General features: G+C 36.4%; 4 protein-coding genes across 4 annotated transcripts in view; 2 read left to right on the top strand and 2 right to left on the bottom strand.

Moving 5' to 3' along the window:
• Positions 1–658: 658 nt before the first annotated feature.
• On the top strand, positions 659–4,611 carry LOC141426208 (uncharacterized protein C18orf63-like). Its single transcript, XM_074085061.1, has 8 exons — positions 659–881; positions 1,054–1,192; positions 1,443–1,620; positions 2,339–2,429; positions 2,525–2,621; positions 3,017–3,151; positions 3,393–3,497; positions 4,506–4,611. Exons 1-8 carry the CDS (start codon positions 745–747, stop codon positions 4,593–4,595), a joined length of 972 nt encoding a protein of 323 aa, XP_073941162.1. The 5' UTR covers positions 659–744; the 3' UTR covers positions 4,596–4,611.
• Positions 4,612–4,637: 26 nt separating this feature from the next.
• LOC141426209 (uncharacterized) lies at positions 4,638–7,237 on the bottom strand. The gene is made up of 4 exons (XM_074085062.1): positions 6,917–7,237; positions 5,825–6,022; positions 5,244–5,365; positions 4,638–5,113 (listed from the first exon to the last, which is right to left on the bottom strand). The coding sequence occupies exons 1-4, from the start codon at positions 7,113–7,115 to the stop codon at positions 4,961–4,963; spliced, it is 672 nt and encodes a 223-aa protein (XP_073941163.1). The 5' UTR covers positions 7,116–7,237; the 3' UTR covers positions 4,638–4,960.
• A 6,285-nt stretch (positions 7,238–13,522) lies between these two features.
• On the top strand, positions 13,523–21,416 carry LOC141426097 (uncharacterized). The gene is made up of 8 exons (XM_074084960.1): positions 13,523–13,947; positions 14,126–14,199; positions 14,279–14,499; positions 16,027–16,290; positions 17,108–17,284; positions 18,640–18,805; positions 19,113–19,221; positions 21,197–21,416. Exons 1-8 carry the CDS (start codon positions 13,940–13,942, stop codon positions 21,414–21,416), a joined length of 1,239 nt encoding a protein of 412 aa, XP_073941061.1. The 5' UTR covers positions 13,523–13,939.
• Positions 21,417–21,930: 514 nt separating this feature from the next.
• Positions 21,931–22,745, bottom strand: part of LOC141426096 (dnaJ homolog subfamily A member 2-like) — a 9,366-nt gene continuing 8,551 nt past the window's right edge. Inside the window, exon 3 of the mRNA XM_074084959.1 lies at positions 21,931–21,961. Coding sequence (XP_073941060.1) covers positions 21,931–21,961 — 31 coding nt within the window. The remainder of the gene's footprint in view (positions 21,962–22,745) is intronic.

Raw genomic sequence — 22,745 nt, 5'->3', positions numbered from 1 at the left:
TTATAAATATTAATTTTCATAGTGTTCCTTTTATTTAATGGTTCGATTCACACAGGGGATTTTCGAAAAACCTTGAATGCCTGCCGCCCGCACCTCCTTCAGTCCCCTTTGTCGTCCTACCCCCGCGCCCCTGTACCCGCGCAGGCGAGGACTCAGTTACGCGGTTTGCCTATAGTTTAAATTGTTATTAAATACATAATTGAAGTCTTCTTTCAGTAAGAATTTCTATCTACAATATTTTACGGTACTTTTCTTCCATAATAATATTATGTATGTAAGTGGCATAGCTGAGGGACATACATATACAGCTATATTACTTCTTTCTGTTCCTTTCACATTTTGCGTTTCAAATTACGATTTCTCGTTTTGCTAAATCAGCCAAAAGCGAGAGATCTAAAATAATCATGTAGGTATTGCCATATCACTTTCATTATTCTAATACCTTCTAAATACTTACTGATTGTTTTTGTACATGATCAAATTGAATTATTTCTGTTTCGTAAACTCTAGCTTTTTTATATAAAGAAATATATTAAATAAAGTAAAACTGATTTACCTAAAGCATGCAGTTTAAGGAACACCGCGAAGCACTTCGGACTATACCCAGTTCAATTCGGAACGAGTAACTTGTACTGAATTGTTTTCTAAAGAAAAATACACTCCTTATTTCAATTGGCGGGAATCTCAGTAGTTACGGTTCCATCCATCCACCTGAATTTGTCAAAAGTACTATTTCTAAAAAATATGCAGTCGAATTATCATTATTTGTTAAAAAACCCACAACTCAGTGATACCGGCTATATAATTGCTATTGCGAATTTAAAAGACAAGCATGATAGGTCAACGCCGTCTCATTACCACTGGAAAATTTTAAAGTGCAGGTGATTATGAATTATGTACCTACAGTGATATTCATTGCTTTCGTAGACTCACAGAAAATACGTGTTAAGTTTTTTGTTCAAATCGAAAAATATTTTTTTTCATATATAAATCATAAATAAATGCACATATTCAGTTTTCTTTCATTATATATTCAGTTTTCTTTCTAAACAGGATGATAATATTTTCAAATTCTTCAATATTAGCATGTCCGGATAAAACAGATGAAAAGCAAGTACACATTGTATTCAACAAAGTGGGCGATGATTATGATAAGCTGAATTCATTATTTTTCAAATTCTCACTAACACAGGTAAGAACTCCCTACAACAAATTAATATTCAATAGATACTTTTTTGAAATTTCAGAATCTGTCTATTGTTTTGCTAGTACCTAACTAAATAAAATACCTACTGTTACCAAAAAACGTGTCAGTTTGTACTTACCAACTTATTGAAAATTCAAATTTTGGCAAAGATTTATTGGACATTGTACCTACTTGATATTTTTCTCTGAAGTACCTAATGATCTTTTATTATTTTTTCTTTTCCTTATTCCCAAAGGCTGGTGCTATACGCTCGACCACACCGGAAATATTTCAGATGTGCTTTAACTACACATTCACAGCAAAAATGGCACCCATTTGGAATACGCTGGGCTATAATTATCTGATAAATAATAGAGATTTCTTGACTACAAGCGGCATACAAGAGGGTGTGCAATTCCATATTTCGTCTGACGGTAAGCTTTGTTCAATTAGGTACCTACCTACTGCAGCCAGGTTTAAACACTAGATACGACTGGTACGAGTTATCTGATATAATATAAGATTGCGAGGCTGGCTACCGAAGTAATGTAAGTATGGTACGATTTGATTGATCGTTGAAGCAATGTCACAATGTATGAATTGCCACTCGAATTATTAAACACGCAGTTATTAGTGTAAAAAACTCAGCGTCAAACTGATTATAATAAAAAAAAAAACTATATATCCGTCTGAATGTCTGTCTGCGGATAAGCATAGATACCTACTCTAAGTAGAAAGCTGTAATTTGGCATGGATAAAATGTATCAAGCCGACAAAGTGGTAAAATTAAAATAATATTATCGATTCGGTCCGTTTGCGACAGGTAGGTATCTATTATGCTTTCATGAGCAAATTTTCTTAACTCGTTTTTATTTCTAGATTTGAAAAAGCTTAAGGCGGTAGTAAGGTACATAGCAATGTTTAACAAATTTAAATGGATAACTTTTATAGCTTAATTGACTTTACAAGGAAAAGACTAATTATCTATTGAATATTAAAAACTGCTTACGTACCTACCTGTTGAATTTAAAATCTACTTATTGAATATTTGCCGCATATTAGTAGGCATTAGATAGAACCCTACACTTGGCCGTTTTTTTAATATTCGGGTAAGTACTACGTAACAAAGAAAACCCTCTTTATTGATTCCAGATTATTCCACTTCTATAGATTTAAAACCCGTGAACATAAACTTAATGAAGGCAGAAATTTCACCTGGCGAATTTGTTAGAGTTTTACCCAGGTATAGAATAGTTTATTCTTTATAATCCATAATCTTTATTAAGTTCCTTTTATTCAAAACCAAAACTTTGCTATCTCTTTGTACTTATTATCTAGTTTGAACAAGGCGATAGTTGAAGAATGCAGCAAGACTCTTCCTGAAGAAGGAAGTTTTAAATCTTATAAAGATATCCGACGCCACTGGAAGAATATAGTTGGTATTTTTGTATTTTCTAACTGTTACTAAGTAAGATTGGTTTTTTGGAATCTTTTTGTATTTTTTATTTCAATTCCAAATTTTTACTTTTACGGTCATCCCGTAAAACCTAAATTGAAAATACAAACTGAAATATAGATGCACAGAAAAAACAAAAATAAGACCATCACTGGGAATCGAACCCAGGGCCTCGGTAATCGGTGATGGTCTTATTTTTCTGTTTTTTCTGTGCATCTATATTTCAGTTTGTATTTTCAATGTTACTAAGTATTTACATATTATGGAAATAAATCAAATATAATGAATTATTATTGATTTCTGAATTTATTTAAATTATTGATTTCTGAATTTATTTAATTACATAGCTATTAAATTAACTTACTTTTATTTAGCACGGCTACCGCCTCCCCGAAGAGGTATCTTCTTACTACATGGTAAGATTCTGGCGAGGAGACCCATTGACTTACCCAAATATCTGTGTGACGAGACATTTTCCAATTATAACACCGATGCCGAAACTAAAAGAGGTAATTTGAGATTCGAACAAGAATAAATAGCTATTTACGCTTATTAGTATTAGGTATTCGTGGACTGGAACGGTGTTGAATAGTATCTAAGTAGTATTATGTTGTTAACAAAATTTTAAAATTTTGATTTGAGCGATTAAAATAGACCTTTTGTATTTTTGTTACCAGGTATTACCTATTAAATAAGTATCCGTATCTATGCCTCGAGAACAAATACTTATTGTCAACTAATTGTTTACAGGAAATGGTGCTATCAAGATTTATAAATTGTTTGAAAAGCAAAATGCCGTCCTTTCTTGGTATCCCACTAGCGATACAAACAAATGAATCGAAACAACAAACAAAAGTATGACCTTATTATTTCATTATTTCCTTGAATCGTTCTTTTACCTTGGCTGACGACTGACTTGAGACTAAAGTTCGCGCCAGGCGCGAGCTTCGAGGAATCGTGTGGCTTTGTATCTGTCGGCGGCCGATCGTAAAATCCGCCAGATCACGAAATTCCTAGGCATATCGTGAAATGGCGCCATTTCATGAATTGGCATACGTCATATCGTATAGCAGTGACGATTAGAGAGAGAGATCATGAAATTCCTAGGCATAGGTAGGTACCTATCATGAAACGCCGCTATTTCATGATTTGGCCAGTTTAGGCAGATGTGTCCAATATAAAGCTCAAGAATATCGACGAATGCGTTGCTCAAATCAATCTCCCGTATTATTTCTTAGGTACCTACCTACATCGTGATATGCCTGGCCAACTTTTAGGCATATCATGAAATGGAGGAATTTCGTGATCTGGCGGATTTTACGATTTGCCGCCGACATATCCAACACTTAATAAATTCAATTACTAAAGTGGTTTAATTTTGGTACAGATAGGAAGTGTTTGATTTAATATAAAACAAACCTAAACCCCACTAATCGGAGCTCAGAACGCGCGGATTACATAGGACTCCACCTACTACTTGATTGACTGACTGACTGACATAGGTAAAGGGCACAGGCTTGTACAGGTATAAACATAAACCACATTTTTAATCTTCTAGTGTTGCGGGTGTCCATAATATGGATGCTGATGCTCACTTGTTCCTACCATCAAGTGACCCATTTGTCCATCTTATCTATGTCACAGAAACTAAAAAGTTATTTTTAGGTATTTCCACAGGATAGAACTATATAGACTATTATATTTTATTTTTTGCCCGAGGGTGGAGGGTAGAGCGAGAGGGAGCGGCCATTCTAAGTACCTGAGCACTGGACAAACAGGACGCAAAAAAATCGACCAAATGTTAGGACCGACCCTGCATTAACCTACCTATATAAAAAATTATAACTTGTTTTAATTTTACAGGCGGTCAAAAGCGATGTATCTCAACTTCAGAGTCAGGATTGTCCAATAAGCTTGTGCACTCCAACACAATATCCACGACCAACCGTATAAGTACCTATAATTAAATTAATATGAAAATGAAAATAGGTAACGTAGTTTTTAGGTTTTTACTATTTTATGTATCCACTTAAAATGATTTAGATAAGTTGTCTAATTATTCAAAATTACAATACATGTTAAATGGAATAAGTCTCTATTTGACTGTTAATACCTATGTATATTTTAAGCTGATAAATTATTCGTTATTGTCACATTGTAACATGTCATACCTAGCCATACAATTAAATATTATTTATGTTCTCAGAAATACATGTATTATTAAATATGAATAATGTAATTAATGTATTATGAAAAGCGTATTCATTCTTCTTGGGGGAAATTCAATGCGTTACATAATTTTTTCTTATGTTCCTATTTTATGCATGTTCTTGATTTGGCGGTGAAGCAAGAAATATTGGGCTTCTTTGAACGGTAAGCGTTGACTGGCCTGCTGTTTGGTTGAAGAACCTGGCCACAGAAGGCGATAAGTTTCTTTGTTGCGGCTGTGGAGTCAAAGCAGTTCGTACACTCTAGAAAAATAAATAACACAAGCGTTATACATAGTCAATACCATACATAGTATACGACAACTAGAGTACCTACACGGCGACTTGACGGTAATGAAAATTAAAGCTAAATAAAATAAATTCGGGATCTCACTGTTCTGTTTTGTCTTGAATATCTTGGCGAAACCAGTGGCGATGTCTGCGCATTTTGGTTATTATGTCCATTCAGCAGACTGTCCAATTTATACCCTTTAGCTAGTTGCTCCACAGTTTTTCCTGCAATAATTAAAACTGTTAAAACAAATCTATAGATTTTCCATGATTACTGGAAAATTTCATAATATTTTTTTAACTCTTGGTGGTATTTTTTTTTTAACTCTTGCTGCTTGCTAGCATTGTCGTAACTTGGTTGCAACCCCCTAAATAAAACCCGAGCGCCTTTTTTTGCGTATTACTGTGCGTGCGTGCAGCTCCTGCTGCTGGCTGCCCCCGTGCTGTGCCATCGGTATCGGCAATTTCCGTAAAAAATATCTTTTTTGTCTTACAAATATACGATTTTACTCACAAATGTGATGAAATGTATGTCACACGGGTGGGCGGTACTGGAATTACGAATATAGACTCATTAAAACCCTCAATCTTCGACTTTAGGCTTCTAATAGACCTCTCGTGCGTAATTCTTAATTTACCGCCCTAAAGATACAATATACTATTTTGTGCGTTACGTTTACATACCTGTTAAGGTTGTGGGGATATTTGTATTACAGCGTCCCGTTTTTAGAAGTGTCTTTAAAGCTGATATGTTGTGAAAAACAATCGCAACCGCAGCTCCATCGGCTAGCTGAGAAGAATCACAACACGATAACAGGAACGACCATCTATCTGTATCCCAGTGCTCTCCAGAGAATACTGCTAACTGTAACGTCGATGCGCCTGAAATAAAAAAGAAAACCCCTATATAGGTAGGTACTGTTGCGCACTAAAGATTCTGTTTTATTGTAGAAAATTTTAGAGCAATACTTATTTTTTAAAATCGTTTTTTAGGGTTCCGGAGCCAAAATGGCAAAAACGGAACCCTTATAGTTTCGCCATGTCTGTCTAACTGTCTCTGTCTGTCCGTCCGTCCGCGGCTTTGCTCAGGGACTATCAATGCTAAAAAGCTGTAATTTTGCACGGATATATATGAAAACTATGCCGACAAAATGGTACAATAAAAAACTAAAAAAAATGTTTTTTAGGGTTCCTCCCTTAGACGTAGTGTGGTGTTTTTTTTTTCTCATCCAACCCTATAATCTGTGGTATCGTTGGATAGGTCTTTTAAAACCATTACGGGTACGGGTACGGGTTACGGGCTAAGACGATTTTTCGATTTATTGATTTTTTGCGAAATATTCAACTTTAAAGTGTAAATTTTCATTAAAATCGAGCCCCCCCCCCCCCCTCCGCTCTATAATCTAAACCGGTGGGTGGAAAATTTTGAAAAAATTCAGGATGGTAGTAAGTATATCAAACTTTTAAAGAAAACTATAACGGCTAAGTTTGCTTGAAAATTATTAGTAAGTACCTAAGTAGTTTTACTCTTAAATAGCAGCCTAAGGTATAAAACATACCTAAACATTGAAGATTCCGTATAAAATACGAAATCCTTAGAAAAATATTACTTAATTTTTTCGTAATGGCTACGGAACCCTATTTAGGGCGTGTATTGCACATTGAGTTTCCTTGTCAATATAATAATATTACAATTTGACGAGGGCACAAACGAGGGGTAATTTTCGCATTTATAATATTAGTGGGATTTATTTAGTACTCAAGTGAAAAACTCACCCGAATCCCCTAGTAAATGAGGATTAGCTCTATGTTGCAATAGCGTTTTAACTATAGAGTAGGATCCATAACGAGCTGCTAGCCGAATCGGCCACCCTCCTTCATAATTTGGATCTAAACCAGCACTTAATAACTCACTTATTTTCTGGTGATCATCGGTGTATATGGAATTTTTGATAATGCTACTGTTGATTTCCATTTTACTCCGACGCGTACCAAGATTGCAATGAACGATGTACTTTTTCGAAATTTACCCTCGTTTTGAAATTTAAAATACATTGTCAACCTTATTTTACGCAACCTACGTGAATGCTAATAAATATAAACAACTGTTTCTTGATTGATTGATAATAAAATACGCAGGTTGAAACTGCCGCCCGGAGCCCCCCCCCCCTTCCTTAGATCCGGGGCTGGCAGGTACTGTATATTTACCCTCGTAAGTATAAGAAAAAGGTTAATATAATATATCTATAATACCGAACAAAAAATTCTTGTAGAATTTTCGTATGTAGGGGTTTTCGGGGATGAAAAATCGTTTAGCTTGGTCTGATCTCTGTTAAAACGCTTGATACTCACTTGATGCTTCAAAATATTTTTTATTTTAGGGGAGAGTCGGGTAGCCCCGGTCATAAAGTACTCTGTGCAGGCAACTGAAGTCAGATATGCCTGCAGGCATATTCGAAGTGGCTCCGCGTCGCTGCCGTAAACTGCCAATCTAGTGACATATAACATCATTTCCCCGGTCACTGTCGATTCTAGGCAATCGCGCACACACAGTTAAATAGTGCACACCTTAAAATGTTGAGCAGTGGCGCTGCGAAGTTGATACTTAGATATTATTTAAATTTTCCAAAAATTAAATTATACTCAGGACTCTTTAAGCTGCATCAAAATTCATGTAGTAATAGTAAGTAATGTGAGTTGATGATGCACTTTAGGAGTCCCTTGGTAAATTTTATGACCTTTGTCAGTGCCTAAGTCGTACAGTCCAGACGCATCTTTGAGTATTTATTTTTGGACCATTTTGACCAGATTGATATTGAATATATCTTCTTAAATTTTAATTCTAACATCTATAATATAAAAGTGAACCGTCAGAACCGGAAAAAAACCAGACAGAGCAGGATGGCGCTCTACAACACCATTTTGACACGTTTCTCCCAAACAACGCATTATTTTTCTGGAATTTTAAAGCAATTCGATTCCCTTGGGAATCGCGAAAAACTTTAGAAAATATGATATTGGGTGTGTACATTTTGTATATTAAGCAAATAAAATCACAAGTTCGAATTTCGAGCCAAAAACGAGCGATGCCAGGTGCCAGTGCTGCCATTTATTCAGGGAAAAATAAATCTATTCATTATTCTGAATTGCAGTCTGTAAAGCTCTTTAACCCTTTCATTACCGCGCGCCAGCAGGGCTACTACGAAACTCAAAGTTCGTGTCGTGCGGTCCCTGTAACACTTTTACTATTTAATACGAGAGCGAGAAGGTCGACCCGATAGGAACTTCGAGTTTCGAGTTACGTAGTAGCCGTGCAGTGCCCTTTGTGTAAGTTTTCGGTTACAAAATACGTCTTGATCGCGTTCGCGTTAAAATCTCAATTTGTATGCAAACACGAACAGTGCCTCTAGCGGAACGTTTGCGATGTTCGTGTTTCCATACAAATTGAGATTTTGCTGCGATGCCAACGCTTCTACAGAACAGACGCCCATCGGCGTCAGCGGCATCCAGGGAAAGCTAAATTAGACGCCCATCAGCGTTTTCGGCACTCCAGTTACAGATTTGTAGATATGCATAAGAAACAGTGTTAGTAAACCTTTTGTGATTTTTATTATCACTGTTTTTGTACAGAAGTAATGAATAACGTACAACCTATTTTCTCGGAAAAGTTCGTATTTAAAGCCTGACCAGAAATATATGACTATTCGCCATATTGCGGAATTTCATTGGAACTAATTTCTTACATTGGTAATAATTTTTTCATCACACTTGCTCGTAAACAGTGTCGTAACATGCAGGCTACCTTGGTTGCAACCCCCCCAAATAAAACCCTCGACCTTTATGTGCTTCTCATGAAACCCGTGGTCGGTAAATGAGTCATTTCCCGTACTAATTTTCTTGTCATGAAGCCCAAGGTCGGTAAATGAGTGTAATACTGCCATGGTGTGCTGCAGCGCCTGCAGGAGCACGTCGGGCGCATGGTCAGGCTCAGGCTGGGGCAGGGCGGCGCGGAGGCTGGCGCTGCCAAGAGCGTAGTCAGCGGTATCGGCAATTTTTGAAAAAATATTAGTTTTTCTTTTTTGTAAAAGAAAAACTAATATTTTGATTATATACAAATATACAATTTTACTCGCAAATGTGATGAAAAACATTGTATGTCGCACGGGCGGTACTAGAATTACGAACATCGACTCATTAAAGTCCTCAGTCTTCGACTTCGGGCTTCTAATAGACTCTCGTTCGTAATTCCTTGTTTACCGCCCTTAAGACACAATGTACTATAATGATGTCAATGTCACTGTGGCAATGTGTGTGGTTTCTTTGAACCAACTTTGAACAATAACAAAAAATGCCCAAAATGATTTGTAGCCAACAACGGATCATTGTAAATAATGTTTATAATAAACTACTGAAAAAAAAAAGCATCGGGAATGATACTATTTCGCTACAAAACCTTTTCAAATTAACATCGGAGCTAACAGGTAAATGTTGTAAACAAGTCAAGATGTCATTGTAGTCTGGTAAAAATAAGCAGTAATTATAGTTAAGTATTAATAAACTTTCTACGTGAGTATATCGGAGTCATCGATTACGCGAATTACGAAAGAAGATCGTTCCTCCCCAGGTTTTAGGTCGCCAAAGAAAAAAGAAAGCATTGTTGCGACTATACTGAACTATTGCCATATAAATAAGAACAATAGCGCTCTCTTGACATTAGTCACTATAGGCAAACCGCATAACTGCAATGAGTCCTCGCCTGCGCGGTACAGGGGCGCGGGGGTAGGACGACAAAGGGGACTGAAGGAGGTGTGCGGGCGGCAGGCGCTTCTTAGCACAGCTCATTCCGCCTCAGTTACGCGGTTTGCCAATAGTCATATATTTTTTGGTTTACCTTTAGGTATCTTGTTAAATCCAGAATGTAGCGAAGGATTCTACAATAGAATCCTGAGCGTAGCGAGGGATTCTAAAGTAGAATCCTGAGCGTAATGAAGGATTCAAGTGTTAGCGCCCAAGATGAAAATAATTTTGCTCCCGAGTGGCTCATACAACTTTTCACACCGATTAAGAAACTTAAAAAAAATATATTCTACATATTATTAAAGAACAACCAGCATAGAAAATGGCGTGGCTTTACAATTATCAACTTCAAAAAATGGCATTTGCAATAAAACACTGAACAGAAAAGTTGCACTTTGCTCCCTCTCGTCAGGGAGGAAAAGTTACTTTTATGAAGGAGAGGTGTGGAAAAAAAAACATTATTCACTATTATATTTTTCACCTATGATGAGTTCGTTCTGTGTAGAGGTGAGACGTATTTACTGGAATATGTTTGTTTCCCGCCCGCGATTCTTTTAGCGTACAAGTATTTAGGAGTACGGCGGCTGACAACGTTCCGCCAACTTGAAAACAAGCTGTTATGTACACTTTTTAATTGAAAAATTTATAAAAATTGCTGACAGTCCTAAGCCTGTACGAAGTATGAAGGGAAGTTTTTAATATAAGTTAAAATTAAAAAAATATGAAGCGTGAAGACTGAACTGTGACGTGGAATTCGATTCGGTTTTTTTTCGATACTTAATATTCGTAATACTACTAAAACTAGTACGATGTAGGATACGGGAGCGCATTTACGGAAGTACTTGTAGATACTCGTAGACCTAGTCTTTGGATCTAGTCTTTTCGTGGACGCGTACTCGCAAGACCTCAGTCCGCGTTTTGCCTAGTACGTCTCACCTCTAGTTCTGTGACACTTAAAAATTTTCCGAATTACGCATACTATGTTCGCAAAATATTAAAAAATATATATATATATATATATATATTGAAGCAAAATAATAAAAAAATGAAATAATGTACATTTTAAAAATGTGTAGCAATATCAGTGTCCATTAAATAGACTCCATCGAATACGATAGAAAAATATTTATTTTTTTAAATGACGCAATGTGTGAAACGGAACAGAGTAGTGACGTGACACAACATTATCGGCAATTGTCGCGGTGCATTATTCAATACCCATGGACAGTTAGATGTTTAAACAAAACTTGCAAGATTTGGTAAACGCGGCTATTTGAAAAACGGCCGCAGCCATCTTGTGCCACTTGTGGCCAGTGCTTGTCAGTATCACTGTCAGTACGAGTGCGTCGTCTGCCTTGTATACGAGTTGAGTTTCCATTGCATTTTCTTTGCATTTTATTTTGTTATTGTTCATTTCTGTTATTATTGTTGTTGACTTTTGTTGCTGATTCTCGTTAAGTTTGTTGTTATTTTTTTGGCAAAATGCCGAAACGGTCTAAAAAGACTGTTTTGAACTCCTAGAGTCGGAAGTTTGTAATTCGTTTGAGGGATTATTTTGAGCGAGAACGAGAAAACCGTGGCCCGGTGGGCGGAAAACTGGAAAAATATATATATTTGTGGCGTTATCTGGGAAAAGGTACCTTGTTGTCGGTTCTAGTTTCCGAGATAATCGCGCTTAAACTAAAATTTCGAAAAAAAACATTTTTTCTTTTTTTACCCTGTATTAATAAGCAGGGTCTAAATTTTAATTTGACAGACACAAGTTTTTAAATCGATTTTTTATGAGTTAAAACATCCCTTAAAGTTTAGTAAGAAAGGTACCTTATTGTCTGTGCCGCTCTTGAATGCTTTCTGTGCGCTCGGTATCGGTTTGGAAGACGTGTCGGACGTCGGTACTTTGTCGGCGCGTCATCATCATCATCATCCCAGCCTATACGTCCCACTGCTGGGCACAGGCCTCCTTTCAGAATGAGAGAGCTTGGGCAGTAGTTCCCACGCGGGCCCAGTGCGGTGCTTGTCGGCGCGTAAAAAACGTCAATCGGAATCATCATAAAATACGTTTAACTAGAGTAAGGTAAATCATCAATAACTGGCCACTATTAGGCGGTAGCCAGTTAGGGCCTTATCACACTTATCACACTAGCGATTTGCGGGCGAGTTGAAAGCGAGGCGAGTGCGTAACGATTTCATCGCGAGCACGCAACGATATCGCCGCGAGCGCGCAACGATGTCGCTGCGAGTTTGCTGCGTTAACGCCGAAGACGCCCTATTATTATTATACGAAAGTCTACAATATGGCGTTTTTGGCGCTAAAGCAGCGAACACGCTACGCGTTCGCAGCAGCGACATCATTGCGCGCTTGCGGTGAAATCGTTATACGATCGCAGCGAATTCACTGCACGCTTGCCTCGCTTTCAACTCTCCCGCAAATCGCTAGTGTGAATAAGGCCCTTATTGACGATTTACGTCAATTTGTCCTTTTTTTAATTCGACTGGATGGCAAACGAGCAAGTGGGTCACCTGATGGTAAGAGATTACCACCGCCCATAAACACCTGCTACACCAGGGGGATTGCAGATGCGTTGCCAACCTAGAGTCCTAAGATGGGATCCAGTGCCAGTAATTTCATCGGCTGTCTTACTCTCCACGCCGAAACACAACAATGCAAGCACTGCTATTTCACGGCAGGATTAGCGAGCAAGATGGTGGTAGCAATCCGGGCGGACCTTGCACAAGGTCCTACCACCTGCTGGTCTTTAGAGGTTGATTTATAATAATAATAATAATAACGATTAATAGTTACAACTACAAATCAAAAGCATTTTTTTATATCTTATTCTTAACTATGTCACTAAACATTTTACGTCCGATAATAAGGTACCTTTTCAAATACGTTAATCATTTAGTGTTTGTTGAGACAAAATTATAGGTTTTTGGCAAGAGTTTTAATACTACAGTGTTCTTAAATTAAGAGTATTAAAATTAATCGTAAGTTATTGGTCGTTTTCAAATGATATCACTTCATATCACTAAATATTTTACCACCGACGATGAGGTACCTTTTCGAAAATATATAGTGATTGTGCCAACTTTCTTTTTACTTAACTTTACCTTGAAATTTGATACTGAAAAAGGTAGTTTTTAAGATTTTTTTGAGTTAATTTGGTCTCATTGGGCTATGTTTTAGCGTACTAAATATAAACGTTTGTTGATTTTGACTATTTAATTACATTTGTAAACCACAAAGTTATTTTTGTTAAAATATTTTTTTTTTTATATAATAAACAAAGGTAAGTAATTCAAAACGGAGTAGTTCTTATTTAGTGTCCGTCCAATTACGCATAATATTTTTTCTTTCGATAAAATCCAATGAAAATATACTATAAATAGAAAATTATTTAAAAAATGTATCAACCTCTTTTTTTTACTTTATGCACTTTGGCAAGGTAAACTATAGGAAAACAGTTGTCCATTTACAAAATTGTTCTTGAAACCTGAAAGCTCGTACAATCTACTCCTCAAATAGCATGTTATCTATGTAACTTCCAACAACAACAGACTTATATTGGGTGTATAAGTTTGAATTCAATTTTCTCATAATCACCTTTTCTGGCTTTTGAGTTTCAACATTTTTTTTTAATATCTATTAAACCTACATGCATGTTTCATACATGGTTCGATAACTAAATATATGTAGATTATGGGGATATCAATAACTCAATACCGAGAACAAGTTACCTTTACCCAGATAACGCCACATTTTTAATATAATGCAACTTCTCCAAAAATAGGCACTAATACCTCGTAGAAAAATCGATAGTTCACTCGATAAATGGTGCATCTCTAAAACTTTCAAACTCGAAACGTCACAGAACTCATGACAGGTGAAAAATATTATTAGTTGTTTGTTGTGATTGGGAATACTCGCATCAATTGCATTTTTTTATCACTGCTTTTCAATGCGTTGTAACAACAAACACTGTTTGGCTTTTGTCTAACATCATGGGACGGTGAGACAGTTTTAATTATTATATTTATTTTTACTTGTTAAAAAAATATCGTATCAAACTATCTGAATAAATTTTTATTAATATCTCTGCTAGCTAGTGACACACCAACAGCAAGAAGTCCTTTCTTTCACCCTCCTAATTGAGACAATTCCAATAATAATTTAATCATATTTTTCAGACACAAGGAATGGAGGAAAATAGCAAAACGGGAAAGAAGAAGACGAATTAGACGACAAGAAGCTATACTACGAGGTAAATGTATAAAACTTGTGTGACTTATGTGAGTTTTAGGAATACTTAATTTATATTAATTTTCTTTCTATTTCTCCAGATAATTTATTGAGCTCATCAATCAATGAGTATCCCAATTGGTTAAAAGAACAAGAGGAGTTGGAAGCATTTGAAAGGGAACAAATTGAAGCTATGAATAGAGCAGAAAATGAAAAATGGATTGCTGCAGAAAAACTATCTTTGCAACGTTGGCAAGAGTTGCAACAGAGAAAAGAAAAAATACAAATGAAGCGTTTAGAGCAGGAGGCTAAGCTAAGAATGGTAAATGTAAAAAATTTCACTAAACTAAATTTTAACCCATTGTGTGACCAAAAAAATTCTGTAAATCTTGAGTAATTAATTAGCAGGGCCGGATTTAGAGGTCTGGAGGCCTTGGGGCAATAAAGCACTGGAGGCAGTGGAGTGAATAGTTGTTTACTAGTGTTTACTCTTTGGAAATTGAAAAACAAAATCTGAAGTCTATTAAGGGGGCTCCTCTTTTTTGGAGGCCCTGGGACCGTAGCCCTGGTTGCCCGCCCTTAAATCCCGCCCTGGTAATTAATTAAGTGTCACCACATAAATACGCGTTCTTGAATCTACATAGGCACGACGATGTCTGTACACGCATCAATGTGTGCGTAAGATACACAGGGCTGACTATCCCAAAACCCTAATAAGTGCTACCAATGAAATTTAAAGGTACTTATAAGGTATGGCTTAGATAGTGCAAATAAATGTAATTGTTAATCTTATCTATTTATTTAAACCTACTTAAAATGTGTTACAATAGATATACTACAAACTTAAACGAATTATTTGGTAGGTAGTTATTTCATGTATTAATCGCGATAATTTAAAAAATCATTATTTATTTAGAAAAAAGAAGTTCTTTCGTATTGCGATGATCCATTCATCCATCCCAGCTTATATACGTCCCACTGCTGGGCACAGGCCTCCATTCTCAGAACAAGAGTGGTGTCATAAAATTGCTGTTAGGCTGTGATTGCGGAATATTATTTATTTATTATGCCATAATTTATATGTAACAAATATTCAGTGACAAATCAATGACACCGGAATGGTTATAGGAACCAGGACAAGAGGGCTGTGATAAATTGCTGTTAGGGCTGTGGTTGTCCAATGGTCCGATGACATTGAGGAGACAGCAGGACCAGTCTGAAAGAGAGAGACAGATAGTCGATCTGGATGGAGAAAGGTTGGAGAGGCGTATCCCCAACGGTGGGCGAAAGCGCGCTGAAGAAGAAGAAGAAGAATTGATTGTCTGTCGAGATATGTCACTGACAATTGTCACATTGGTGAAATAGGGGCTTGAGTGATGATATTGGTATAAGAGTAGTAATTTATCAATAAATTGGTTAAACTACGTGTACATACTAGATATCTTGTGTAAACATGTTAATTAATAAATAATAATATAAAATCTAGTACAGTAACATCATGAGGAAGTCTCCATTGTGCGGAACAGGGTTAAGTTTTCAAAATGACGGGCGTTTTACCGAGCCTTGGTCACTATGATGTGCGGGGCGTCTGATAAGTTAAACTCCACTGTGTTTGAAAAAATTGTTCATTAATTGCTTATACACATAAAATAGATGACAAATTAAGTGGAAAATAAAATGAGTTGTCATGTCATACAATACACATGTTTTCTTTACCATTTTGCTTGATCTTATACATAATTGTGTGGTGGTATGAAACCTTGTGTACTTGTCTAACTCGCGGTAGGCCAATTTTTTGTTTATTATTTCTTTATCTTATGTGATTGTTAATAAAAAAATTATATTTCAGGAGAGAGAATTCGAGCATAAGTTAAAGGAAGAGGAAGAAAAAAGGCTAAAGGAAATTGAAGAAGAGAATAAATGTAAACATCAAGCTTTTATGGAAAAATTGGAACAGTTTCTTTCTGGAGATTCTAATGAACCTCCCCCTGAATTACTTGTTTCAAGTGAAACCAAACCCAATCATGAACTGTGCCCATTCTTTTATAAAACTGGGTGCTGCCGGTTTGGCAATCAATGCTCAAGGAATCATCAGTTCCCTGGGATTAGTAAAGTAAGTACTCCTGCTTTTCCCTGAGAACTCTGCTGCTATTGCCCTCCTGAATGCTTCCAAAATCATTCTTGTCCATGTTTTGAGATCCTCTGAATATTTTAATTTTATTTCATTTTAAGTAGGTACCTGAGCGACTGAGCTTAGCTCGGGCTAAAACTCGATATCTAACAAGCGTTTTCCCAGAGATAAGACCAAGCTACTCGTAGATCGATTTTTCATCCCCAAAAACCCCTACATACCATATTGCATCGAAATTGTTGGAGCCGTTTCCGAGATCCCTGATATATATTTATTATATTATATACTAGCGGACCCGGCAGACCTTGTCCTGCCCGAAAAAACACTGCATTAAAATTATGATAACATACCAACAACAGATCCAATTAATTTAAATATGTTCTTTAATTTGAGGGGATAAGTACTATACCGTATCGACGGGATGAACATTACTTAAATGTTTGACAGTTACAAAACCCATGAACATTTTGTATGGGAAAATATTTTTTCCTTTATTTTATTTTTTCGTAAATTTTCCAATGTTTTTAATACTAATTATCCTATTCCTCACGAAGACAAATCCAAAAACACGAAAATCATAAAAATTGGTTATAAATGGTGTAACTAACGCGACTTTGTTTTATATATATAGATACAAGAAGGTGATAGATAGATAGATAGATTAGATTTAATCATATGATTTTATTTTGTATGATTTTAATCATGGACACAAAATAACAATTTATATTTTTATTTTAATCTTACATTGTTTGTCACTTACTTTTGCTGTATGTGTCTGACTCATTGCTTTTTTTCCCAGGTGATTTTAGCTGTTAACTTTTTTACTCATTTTGGTATTAACAATGCAATAGACAATGAATATGATACAGATGCAATGCTAGAATATGAATACAGTGAAACTTATAAGGATTTCAAGGATTTTTTCTATGATGTGTTACCTGAATTTGAAAAGTTTGGACAAGTAATACAATTCAAAGTAAGTATTGAGTTGGAATGCTGATAAAACATCATGTATCCTTTGCAATGCAATTAAACAAATTGAATAAACACACTTTATGTGGATTCTAAACATTAAGGTAAAAGTAAGTCTAAGTACTACTTAAATCTGACGAGAGATCCTCAAACCTGGGACCTCAAGTTTTGTAGTCAGGTTCACCAATGGGGCCAATATAATGTATGAAGAATATGAATATTCATTCTCGAGTCTTGGATGTTTAATAGGTATACTCCATTTATTTTAACATTTGAAACTTAACGGTAAAATTTGCTCACGTTATTAAATGAAACAACGAAACTATTTAAAATTGTGTTAACTTCTGTAATAAAAACATAATAAATACCGCTAATAAATGTACTTACATGCAGGCATTTTTAATCCATTTGTGCTCGAAATACCGAGAAACGTGTGTTACAATTTGACCGTTTTTAATCAAACCTTAAATTAAACGGAGTATTGGTAAAGGTATATCGAGTGCCCATGTACTAATAATAGTTTTAATGCATGCATTGATATATCGGGTGCTCATTAAAGGTAATCATGGTAATCCCGTAATAAATATATTTATTGTAATTACTTATGTTAGGTAATGTTATAAAATAAAGATGAAAGTTTGAGTGCGTAGGTATGTGCGTTACTTTTTAGGGTTCCGTACCCAAAGGGTGCCAACGGGACCCGACACTTGAAATTTTCACCGATTATGTATAACCCCCCCTAGAACTCTTGACTTACAAACTGTAAATTTAACTTGTAAAGGTAATCATAGCCTATATCTCGTCGGAAATAGGTCTAAAATATAAATAATATAATAATGACATTTACAAACTGACATCTAATTCTGAAAAAGGGCATTAGAGTTCAGGGATTAATTCGATAATACTCATAAAATAACTTCAGAGCAACTTCATTGATTGCGACATACTTTCGTCCTGTGACTTGCTGTAAGAAACTGAAGGTTTGTTATTATTTTTGATTTATTCAGTACCAATTTATAAAATTTAGCGAATTTTCTTAACGCTAACGTGCCCTGGCTTCACATGAAAAAAAACAGGTGTGTAAAAATAAAGAAAGCTATAATCAGGCACTTCACATTTTTCACCTCCCATTCCCTGAAACTAGGTACACCCGCGTGAAGCCGGGACGCATCGCTAGTTGTATACCTAATATACTTAATGTAAACTTTCCCTGAAAAAATAGTATCCAACTGGTGATCAAAACCGTATTCAAATACATACATGTCGAGGGATTCACGGCGGGACGCGACTTTGTTCTATACCTACCATTTAAATATTAGGAATACTAAAGTAATTATACTAATAGGTATCTCATAACAGGTCTGCAACAATTATGAGAAGCATCTTCGTGGGAATACATACATAGAATTTGCCAAGCTGCGGTGTGCTGTGGCGGCGTATCGTGCTTTGCACACGCGTTGGTTTGGCGGCAAACAACTTTCTCTGCAGTTTTGTCAAATAAGCTCGTGGAAAAACGCAATTTGTGGTAACTAAGTTAAAAATATTTTCATAAGATAGCACACCACTCACTTTGTATTTTTAACTCCCGAAGCAAAAAAATGGGTGTTATAATTTGGATTCCAATGTTTGTCTGTCTGTGTAGCTCTCAAACGGATGGACCGATTTTATTGCATTTTTTTTTATGTGAAAGCAAGTTTCCTTGCTGATTCTGAAATGTTCCTGAATCTTAAAACTAATAATCGCATTCGACAAACAGAGTGGTTCAACGTCTATTTGTGTTAGCCCAGGTTCCATTTTTCGTTTCGCAATTTTATGTGTAATATCATTCCCAGGTCTGCAGTCAACTCGTCGCTGTCCAAAAGGTCGCGCATGTAATTTTCTACACGTGTTTAGAAATCCCAACAATGTGTTTCCGCTCCACCGAGTCCAAGAATCTGAAAGGTATTATCAATTTTTTCCACATTTGTATTTGGGCCGTTCACCACTTCGATACTATCCAAATTTCATTAATTTTAACATGTGGAATAAAATTAATAAATTACTGAAATTTTGCGGTACGACAGAAGATGTCCAACAATTATTAGAGGAATTTGTTAGGAATCGTGCTGCGTGAGAGGCATTGGTTGCAGCAGCCAACCTGAGCAAGTATGACACGGGAATGTTGTGGGTATTTTAGCTCAGCCGGCCTAGGACATGGCGTTCATGCTTTTCAGGTTGGCTGATGTGACAAGAAGTTAGTTATCGTCAATTGTGAGATGTACATTTTTTTTCTTGTTATTTAATGTTTTGCCCTATGGGCTAATGTGACAAATTTGTATGTTGCCCGTTTCAAAAAAAAAAGTTGATAGTATTGAAGTGATGAAGCGGCCCAAATACATATAAACCTAACCCTGCTTTCAAGGACATTAACACGTGTTCACCCCTGCCGAGGCTTGCCAAGCGTCTACAAGTTCCAAGCCTATGCAAACGCTTGAATGTCATTTACACGCTTGGAAGCGCGTCAGTGTATTCCGGATAGGCACGCATGGCAAACGTGGATCTCTAAGTTGCTTCCGCTCTTGTGTTGAGCTTGACATTTTTTTATTTAAAGAAAAAGGATTAAATTTCTTCGTTAGTCCAATAGCATTCATAATGGTCACTAAAATTTATTTAATATGTACATCCGTACAGCGTGATCTCCTGAGCGACACTAAACACGAGCCAACGTGTAAACACGTCGCAAGCGCTTGCCGCAAGTTCCTTTGATCTGTGTTGAAAAACCGACACCGGCCCGGATCGGCGGCAAGCGCTGGCAAGCTCACGCAAGCCTATCCAAACGGGCCGTTTACACGCTTCTTGTCCTGGTGAGAGCTTGCCGAAGCTTGGCAAGCGTGTAAATGTAGCATAAGCAATATGTCATGACTGTATCGTCGATAAGCCAAAGGCTAGAAACACAGGGAAGCTTACAGTTCCAACTTACAGACTGGGTAAAACCAAAACGTTATTCCTGGGAAATTGCATACGTCTTCACAATAAAATTCCAAAAAATATAACTGATCAAACAGATACAAAATTTAAAACTATTGTCAAGAATACATTCATATCTAAGCTTAGTATCTAAGGCGTATTAAAAAATTAATGATTACATAACGGACAGGGATATTTGGAAATGAATCCGATCCGCATAGGCGACCACTTACTTCAAATAGCTAATCTACTGTGTTAAAAAATGTAGTTGTGCTAAATACTTGTAAATCTTTAAACAACGTTACTGTAAATCTGTTTATAAAAATATATGTATATGCCTCGTTGAGTTTCTTGCCGGATACTTCTCAACAGAGGTTTTTCCGAACCGGTGGTAGATTTTTTGACATTCATAAGTGCGTGTAACAAAGCCTAAATTAAAAAAAATATATATATTGACTTTGACTTTGTATGTAAATTTGTAAATCTCTTAGCCTGCAAAGCTTGAAATTCAGTAAACAAAATCTCAGTGTTTTCATGAAAACTGTGGATCCTAAAACAAAACGCACTTTCTAATTTAAACAGAGCACATATGTTCCATGTTGTATGTTGTGCTAGCTTGTGGTTTGTGTGTTGTGCTTTCATATTAGGGGCTGTTTCACCACCCATTGATTTTGATTAATTTAATTTGACGGATAAATGTATGTTATCGTCTCCTATATCGAACAAAACAAACAGAGATGACATCACATTTATCCGTCAAATAAATTTAATTAATGTTGAATGGTGAAACAGTGGGATAAGTGTAGTAAATTTATTAAAATAAAATTTTTCAAGCTTTTCTCGAAAGCACAATTTCGCGATTACTACGTTCTTGGTTACGAGGGCAGAATTGATACCTACGCTTGATACTACAATTCGTATTACTTACAAAAAGTACACACAGATGATAATTTTTATTTCCGTTTTTTAGAAGGCAAAGAACACCGCCCTCTCGGTCTTGGCGATGGTCTGAATCACCCGAAGTCGAGATTCCAAGAAGGAAACGGTCTCGCTCGCGGTCCCGGGAGAGAAGGCATCGCGAGGCAAGACGACGAGACGAGCACCGGCGTAAAAACATGAAGCATCGGCGACGCCGCTCGAGATCACGAAAACGCAGCGTGGAATCTGATTCGGAAACAAATATTTTATAAGTGTAGTACCAGGCAGTCAAGCAAGAAGCATTAGGTACTTTATACCAAATAAAATGTTTAAAAACCCGGAAACATGGTTTTTTTTACCATTTAATTTGAAGAGCTTAGTTCTGTTCATTTGTACTAGATAGCTGTGTTACAAAAACATTTAGGCCTAATTTCCCTCCCCCCTCCTCACTCCTCCCTTCAGCCCCCCTTTAGGCATCGCACCCTCAGTCCTTATAATGCTGTAGATGTCCGCGGGTGGCGGTGATCATACCATCAGGTGACCCTCGTCCATGCTCGTTTGCCAGCTATTGGACGGATGCCATCTATTGGCATACTTTTTAATGTCCGAAACTGATTATGCATAACAGGTTCGCATAATTTATTTACGACGATCCTAAACTTGCCGAAATTTAGTTCGGCATAATTCTATACAAGCCGAATAATGGCTTACCCGAATTTATTTTAGCATAATATCAACATGGCCGAATTTTATTCTGCATAATCTTTAATTATAGCATATATTAATTTATCCGAATTTTGGTAGGCCGAAATCCTGTCTGAAAATAAATTACCTAATTACTATTGATGACTAGAAAAAATAGGTTATTATAATAGGTTAGAATTGTATTTTGTAACGCAACGAACAGCCACTAGTAAAAGAGGCTCGGGCATAAAGAAGTGGCCCCGCAAGGGGGCTCGGGGGGGCAGAGCCCCCCGCATGTAAAAAAACAAACAATCCTACGAAGATTTTTGAAAAAAAAATATTTTGTACTTGGATAGGCGAAACAGTAAAGGGGGGACGGGGGGCGAAGCCGCATTAAAGAAAACCCAGGTAACGTGATTGCTCAAATGCGCTAGAAGCTCCGTCGACTTCGCCTCAGAGTCGTTAAATTTACATAAGTATGCGAACGTAACTTTCTGCGTAACTCATTTATGCGTAAGTAATTTTCTGCCTAAATAATATTCGGAATTCACAAATTATGCGTAAGAGAATTTTCGCGTAAACTGTTACGCGAAAACAGTTTCGGACACGCCGAAATAGCGGGTTCCGTAGCCATTACGAAAAAATTGAGTAAAGTTTTTCTACGGATTCGTATTTTAACGGAATCTTCCAAGTTTAGGTATATTTTATACCTAGGCTGCTATTTACTCTTTAAACTACTAATAATTCTCAAGCAACTTAGCAAACTTAAGCCGTATAGTTTTCCTTGAAAGTTTTTGATATACTTACTACCATCCTGATTTTTTTTTAATTTCCACCCACCGGTTTAGATTTTAGAGGGGGGGACGCCCGATTTTCATGAAATTTGCACTAGTTGAATATTTCGCAAATAATCACTA

This window comes from Choristoneura fumiferana, chromosome 3 (assembly GCF_025370935.1).
Source record: "Choristoneura fumiferana chromosome 3, NRCan_CFum_1, whole genome shotgun sequence".
Lineage (NCBI taxonomy): Eukaryota > Metazoa > Arthropoda > Insecta > Lepidoptera > Tortricidae > Choristoneura > Choristoneura fumiferana.
This window is presented reverse-complemented; position numbering and strand designations above follow the sequence as displayed.